Source organism: Coturnix japonica, chromosome Z (genome assembly GCF_001577835.2).
Source record: "Coturnix japonica isolate 7356 chromosome Z, Coturnix japonica 2.1, whole genome shotgun sequence".
In the NCBI taxonomy this organism is placed as follows: Eukaryota; Metazoa; Chordata; class Aves; order Galliformes; family Phasianidae; genus Coturnix; species Coturnix japonica.
In genome coordinates, this window is record NC_029547.1 from 40,589,935 (window position 1) to 40,598,004 (window position 8,070).

At 36.2% G+C, this 8,070-nt stretch overlaps 1 protein-coding gene across 1 annotated transcript in view; it reads right to left on the reverse strand.

The window, feature by feature from the left end:
- SLC27A6 (solute carrier family 27 member 6) overlaps positions 1-8,070 on the reverse strand; it is a 45,199-nt gene that overhangs the window by 25,357 nt on the left and 11,772 nt on the right. Inside the window, 1 exon segment of the mRNA XM_032441501.1 lies at positions 3,146-3,352. Coding sequence (XP_032297392.1) covers positions 3,146-3,352 — 207 coding nt within the window.

Below are 8,070 nucleotides of genomic sequence, written 5' to 3' on the forward strand. Positions count from 1 at the left end.
TGATAGCCACCTATTCAGCTAAATAGACAACTGGATCTCATATATTGTATGTTCGTTTTTTACACATAGCAACACATCAGACAATTTGTAACCTCATGTTAGTTATTAAATCTGAAGTAAATCAATTCAAATAAGAGGAAACAAAGAAACTGCATGACCAATACACCATCAATTTACACAAGACCAACAAAGGGTCAGCTATATATATGAACTTATTTTCACATAAAGCAGAATAGCACTAGGTCTTTTTCAGGCAAGTGTCCAACATAATTAAGAAAACTATTAGATCTGTAGTAGGTAGATGAAGTAGAGCACACTTATCTAAAGATCTGTTCATCTAAGTCTAGCAACTTGTTTTAGAAGACTATGTAGAACTTAATGAAATCTATTAAAAGATGCACAGAATCTCTGTGCTGAATCTGACTCATACAAGAGGTCACTGTGTACTCCAATACTTGTTATTTTGAATGAGGGATGTCATCTTACTCAGTACACGTTCTACATGCAAAAAATTCAGATTTAGTCTTCTTGTCTTCTTGATGAACAGTGAGAACTATTTAATTTTCAAAAAAATGTAGTGGACCTCAGAAAGCTTTATCACTTCTTCTACTGAAGCTACTGCTATTTTGAAAACTAATTAAAGCTGTTAAGTGGAAGCATAACCTATGGACATTCTAGTTAGAAGTAATTCCAAAACTTATCACAATAAAGAGAAAATTCAATAAATCTATGGTCTCAGACAAAAAGGATTTCCAGTGGAATAGGTTGCCCAGGAAAGCTGTGGGGTCTCCAACCTTGGAGATCTTCAAAAGCTGCCTTAGGTATGGTCCTGAGCTGGTGTGTGTCTGTGCTTTAGCATGGGGTACAGCCAGATAACCTCTGGAAGGCCCATGCAATTTCAGCTATTCTGTGATTTTGAGATTCTTTGAAGCACACTGGAGAGTCTTGAGTTCTTTCTTTCTGCTGCTACAAACAGCTGACAACAGACTGTGCAAAACAGTACTTACTTTAAAGTAAGCTAAGAGCCAATAATTTTATACTTGCAGTATACTTTTATACTTGCAGCATCAAAAGTGCTTAAATGTTGACTTACTTTAGATTAAAAGTAGGTACCCCGGACCCCTCAAGCAAAGTAATTCTTATCCTTCTAATTACATTGCTCAGGAATAAAAAAAAAAAAAAAAAAAAAAAAGTAATGTTAACTAATATAATACACATTCAGGTATCCCACAACAACCTTCTCTCCAAATTGGAAAAATATGGATCTGATACGTGGACTGTTCAGTGGATAAAGAACTGGCTGCAGGATCAATTCCAGACAGTGGTGATCAATAGCTCAGTGGCTGGAGCACTCTGTGATGAGTGGTGTTGTAGAGGGGTCAGTGCTGGGACTGATCTATATCTTCATCAATGATGTGGACAGTGGGGTTGAGCACATTCAGCCAGTTTGCTGACACCAACAAGCTGTAGGGTTCTGTTGACATACCAGAGGGACAGGATGCCAACTGCATGGACTTAGACAGGCTTTAGCAGTGGGCCCATGTGAACCTCATGAGGTTCAACAAATCCAGACACAAGCTCTTACACTTGGGTCGAGGCAACATCCACTATCAATACAACCTGGGAGATGAAAGTATTGAGTGCAGCTCTGCCAAAAAAGACCTGGTGATACTGGTGGATGGCATGCTGGACATGAGCTAGCCTATGTGTCCTTGCAGCCCAAAAAGCCAACCAAATCCTGGGGTGCATCAAAAGAAGTGTGACCAGTGGGGCAAGGGAGGATATCCTGCCCCTCTACTCTGTGCTGATGAGGCCTCACCTAGAGTTCTGTGTCCAGATTGGGAGTCCTCAGTACAGAAGAGACGTAGACCTATTGGAGCATGTCCAGAGAAGGGCTACAAAAGTTATCCAAGGGATGGAGCATTTCTCCCACAAAGGCAGGCAGAAAGAACTAGGGCTGTTCAGCCTGCAGAAGAGAAGGCTCTGAGTTGACCTGTTAGTGACCTTTCAATATCTGAAGGGGAACTACAGGAAAGAAAGGGACAGACTCTTTAGCAGGGTTTCTTGTGATTGGATACGGGGAAATGGTTTCAAGCTTAAAGAGGAGAGATTTATTTTACATATAAGGAAAATGTTTTTTACAGTGAGGGAGGCACTGGAACAGGTAGCCCAGAGATGTGGTTGATGCCCCATCCCTGAAGACTGTCAAGACGAAGCTGGATCAAGCCCTGGGCAAGCTGATCTGGCTATACAAGTCTATGTTCTTTGCAAAGGATTTGGACTAGATGACCTTTAAAGGTCCTTTCCAACTCTAAGGATTCTATTCTTCTATGATATATGTTTGTATTGTTAGAGTTTTATTACATAGTTGACATCTGGACATTTTGAACTCTTTACTTTTTTTATTCTAGACCAACATTTTTACTTTTTAAATCTTGCTCCAGAAGTAGAAATAAATACACTAAATAATTATTTATATGAAGGGAACAAATAAATAAATAAATAAATAAATAAAATTTACCCTCATTTAATTCCTCCCATAGCTAGAAGTGAATGAGAATGCCAATCTGCTTATTTTAGCAATATCGTGTTCCTTTTCAAGTCACTAACCAGTTGTTTGTGGTTTTGGTTTTTTGTTGCTGTTTTTGTTGTTGTTGTTTTGTTTTTGTTATTAAGTCTTAGCTTCTTAGCTGCTGGACAACTGGTATTAAATTCAGCCATCTGTTTCTACACTAGAAGTCTAATAACTTAATCCTATTTTCTGTCGCTACATAAAGCACAACTTAAGGAAGAAAAAAATGTCAATTTGCTTTAGATTGTTTTTTAAAGTTCTGAATACAGTGTTAATGTGTTGGCTGTAAAAACATGGAAAAACATTTTATAAACACTCAGAAATCAACTAGATAGCAAAGCTTCTCCCACAGTATTTATACAATCTAGCAAATAAAAGAAGAAGCACATAATACTATGAATATAAACATTAATCAGCAAGAAGAATGCTTATTTCCCACCAAAATGATATGAAATATGATATTCTATTATAAAAAGATTAATCAAAAGATGAGAGTGTTAAAAAAAATAAAATAAAAATCAAGATTCTAGATAACAGCTTTAAGAACATATTATCTCTTTAGTATACTTGTACCTGTTGTTCCTGAAGTAAATATATACAAAACAGAAGATTTGAGGTTGCTGGCAGATCGTCGACTAACTGGAACAGGGTCTTCAGATGCAGCATCCATTTTGTCTAAAAGGCTATGCACACTTGGAAAAGTGGAATCCTTGGTCATTACCCAAACACTGATGTCCTTCTGGAGGTCAGGAAGAATTTCTTCTAAAGTCCCAAGCAAATCTTAAAATTTAATATAAAATAATGTTAGTTAGATTACATCTTCAGAAAGTAAATGCAAGTAAGATACATTTCCTCTGAAAGTTTCAATTTTTATAACAGAAAGAGGAATGATATTCATCTTCATTGATGCAAATAAATAAAATGGTGATGAGCTGGACTGGAAATTGAATGAAAATAGAATCTAAAATAATAAGATTACTGCTGACTTCACAGTGTTTAATTGTCATCCAGCTCTCCTGAAAAAATGGTGGTCCTTGATTAATAGCTCCTGCTTACCGATGCATTTCTGACAATTCTTTGTCACTGTTAAGAATAGAAAGCAGAATCACTAAGCTTTAACTTCAAATAAAAGATGAGTATGTTAAAGGTGAATGGTAAGTATATGCACAGCCAGCAGTTACAGTACAGGTTTCCTTGGATGTCCTCAACAGCGATTTCTCAAATAGAGGGTCTTTTTCCTCAAAAGCACAGAAGTGATTCAAATGGGGAAAAAAATAGTAATAAAGAAAGAAAAGGGAGAAAAAAAAAAAAAGAAAAAAAAAAAAAGAAGAAGAAGGAAAAAAAAAAATGAAGAAGAAGAAGAAAAGAAAGCCACTGTATTATGTGTATGGAAACCTGAGAAAACTTGTATTTGTCTTTAGGAGACAACAGCTGTGTAAAAGCAATACCATAAAACAACAGTAATAATCTAGTGGCTCACCCATATGACACAAATGGATTTTGCTAGTGCATTTATAGCCTGCTGCTACTGGGAAGAGTTCAGCTGAGCCTTAATTGCCATCAGTACTTCTGATTCAAGGATTTAACTGCAAAAGGATTGTGCTACCACAGCCCTGACAGCAAAGGCTATTCAGAGTACATGCTGTGTGGGTGTGCTTGGGCAGCTGCTCTTAGATGACTGTGTTTAGGCAAGTGAATGACTGTGTCAGACTAAGATGATCTCCAACAGTCAGTCCCTTCTAACCTCATCCATTTTGTGATTTGGATATTCAGAATGATATCTCTCAGCTGTGCAAAGTACAGCATTTTCCTGGACAGAGTTCTTTACTCTTTAGGTATCAGCAGTGCTTCGTGCTGTTCAGTATAATCTGTTTTTGTCAGTTATTTGAGCTCAGAACCATGGTTTATGCTGGTAGAGATGAAGTTCAAACAGAAACGTGTCTATATACTGGAGAAAAGGAGTAGAGAAAATATTTGTGATATTTTTTTAATTATCTATGGTGTTATGTAATAGCAGTATCATCTTACACGTGTAAGTCATTGGGTAAACAAAAAAACACACTATTTTGTGAGACATTCATCTTTTCTGAACTTTTCTGAAACAAGTGAGCAAAGGTGTCTGGACCTAAACATGCAGGACAAGGAAAGCATAGCAGGCCTACAGAAAAAACCAACTCTTAAACAGCTCTATTTGACACTGTATCTCTTTGATTTCATTTGTTTTATTTCAGCCTTGGTCCCATGATATCCTTTGATGAGAAGATTGTGCCCATTGAATGTTTTCTGCCTACAGTGGCACTTCAAGATTCCATCACTGGTTCTGATCTACAACTGACTTGAAATTTCTGTTCTTTTTTACTCAGTGTATGAGAATAGGAATGAGTTATAAGGAGTCAAGATACAGGTAACAGTAATTTTTCTGATGCCAGACGGGCGTGCCATAGTTTACTGAATTGGAGTGCTCATCCAATTTATCTAAGAACAATTTCATGCAGCTTGCTTTCTGAGTAACTTTTTGTTCAGTGCAAGTTGATCTCATAATCTGATTTATTCCTTTCATCATTGGCAGACTCTTGTCTGTTTGCCAATAGGCCACATTGTTTCTTTCCTAGGAAATAATATAAAAGACCTTTTGTACACTTTGCAGTCTAGGACAGCTGCTTATAACCGAAGCATGTTTTTCTTTCTTTCTTAAAAGATACTCAAAAGATGAATCTTTACATATGCACATGAACTTAATGTAACACAGTTTCATGAGTTTTTGTTAAACAATGAGTTTGCTAAGAAAGGAAAAAAAAAATAAAATGAGAAGCACATTCATTTTGACAAATCTCTTCTCCTCTCTCTCTTTTCCCCAGTGGAAGCCACATGGTTAGCAAACAGAGATTATTCATATACAAACAGTGTAAACAGTGCACAGGGAGCTGCTATCTATATTGGAAATCATTAGCTTAAGTCACTTCTTCCAAGACAAATAAACCAAAACCAGGCTAAAATTTCGCAGTTTAAATAGCAAACAAGCACTTGAGAGAAACCACAAATTTAAATAGATAAATTGCTTTACTATTATTTCTTTACTACATGGTTAAGTGCACATTGCCAAGATACCTCTAGAAATGTTGAAATGTTAGTTCCTCTAAGAGGGCTTGTTTGTTTCTGACAGGAGGACAAGATGGTTTGTAAAGACCAATGAGCTGTATGCAAGATCAGGCATGTAAATTCTTTGTTCGTGGAACAAACTGCTGGCTGACTGTCATCAGATTATTTCTTTGGAAATGCTTAGCACAACTGAGAGTTTTGTCTTCCAACACCTCTTGTTCATTCCTGTTCCAGAAGTTAATTTTATGCTTTCTGGCACTTTGAAACTGCAAATTTAAATTACCCTTTCTTCTTTATCATTACAACTGTTCACGTATTGCTCCAAGTAATAGGTTCCTGAACAAAAAAGAAAAATGCTGTTCTGTTGTACTCATGGAACTAATATTCAATAGTGGTTAAAAAAAGAAAAAGGAAGAAATAGCAAGTTCTTGTACAACAGAAGCAGTCTTTGGCTGTATGAGTTGAGAAAAAAGCAAACCAGTGTGGCATTTCTTAATCTGAAGATTGATCTTAATTATTTAAAGTAAAAATGTTTCAGTCTATTAAAAGGGAGGGAAAAAAAAAGAAAAAACCCACTAGAAATATTTGTGAATTTCTCTTTTTTGTTCACTTCTAAGCAGAAATATCTTCTGCAGAGATAACAGCAATAGACCAGTTATTAAAGACTAACTTCATTTTTATCACTGTCAAAAACATCAAAGGCAGAATGATTAGGAAATAATTCAAGAAATCTACCTAGTGAAAAATAAAGAAATCAGTAATAGCATCTTTGGTATCTGTGGGTTCTTAAAAACAATGATATTGTTTTCAGGTTTGTAGTTGTGTTTGTTTGGTTTTTTGCAGGCATTTTGCAAGAAGATAGTTTGTAGTTGTTGTGGTGTTAACTCTAGATCTATCTGTGTCTGTGGCTGAGACAGCAGACCCAGTGGCCCAGAAAAGGGAGGATGCTGATATTTTACAGCTGGTTCGGCCCCGTAATGTGACTAATGGGGCAGGGAACCTTCGGAGCCCACACCCTGAGAATGGGATGGTTAGGAGATGGCCTAAAAAACAGACCATAGCAGGCAGTGATCTGAGTGGAAGTTAGGTGGCACTAAATATGATGTTGGAATGGGAGATAAAACACTGTAATACAGCATACATTTGGAATTGAGAATAATAATGAGAGAGAATGTCCAAAACTGAAAGCCTTACTCTGAATTGAAGGAGAAGTGGCCACGGAAATTTTACTTATTAAGTACGCGCCCAAAATAAATACTTATCTGTACACCACACAGTTTATCTGGTGAGGATACTATACACGTGGCCAGCTGAGTTTGGAATGTGTAATTACTAGAAGCTGCAGAAATTGAGAAATCCTTAATACTAACAATAAACAATTCTTTACTGTTTTTAATATATTTGCTGGCAGAATAATAGCTTCCTGTGCCAATACAGTCAATAAACTGTTGCAGATTTAGTACACCTTTACTATTTTTGAGAACGCAAATAGAGCTCCCGCCACTTCAAATACTTCAAATTTCTCTCAGCCTAACCTGTACCTGCACAAACCACAAAGTACCAGTAGTATATTTTAGAAGTGACACTGTTTATAGTCATTTGGTCCCCCTTGGCTTATAACAGCTGTTAACAGTAGTCTGCCAGAGGAAAATATTTTTTGAAATGATAAATATGTTGCACAGTTTATGCAAAAGGATTCTATTGATGGTACTCAGTACTTGCAAATTGAGCTTGGGGTTGACATCAGGAGTTCAAACGCTGGCTCTGGCAGTGCTTCACTGTGAGGTTCTATGTGAGTCATTTCAACTTTATTTGTTTATTCATTTATAAAACCTGAGATAACACATGCATTTATACCCATGGGGATAGTCCAAGATTAATTTAGTAGGCTGAGATTCAGTAATGCACTTAAGCATAAACATATCTTTAAATATATGAATGGTTCTTTTGAAAGCAATATGGCTGTTCCTACACCTAAGAAATTTGCTGGGTTAATACATTAACATCTGTTTAGTATTCTGTGAAGGTGACGGATTGAAAAAAAATGTTTAAAGTATAAATATCAAATTATTACTTAGGAATTGACCTCTGTTCATATATATATAAATCTGGGACTCCCTCAGTTTCTTTCCTGTTTAAGCAAACAACATACATCTTATCTATACTGCTGATTCTATTTTATAGGAGTGAGTTTGCATTTAAACTCAGTTAAAAGCTAATAGAAAGAGTGCTGTTTGTGGATGAATGGATAAAGAAGTAAAATTGCTAGATACCTAAAATTAGATTAAGTTGAAGATCTAGCTGAAGAACCACAGAAATATGCCAGCACAATCTTTGTTTGGAAGTCTATACTGAATAATCCACAGGTACTGTATCATATTCTTCTGTCTTATTGAAAT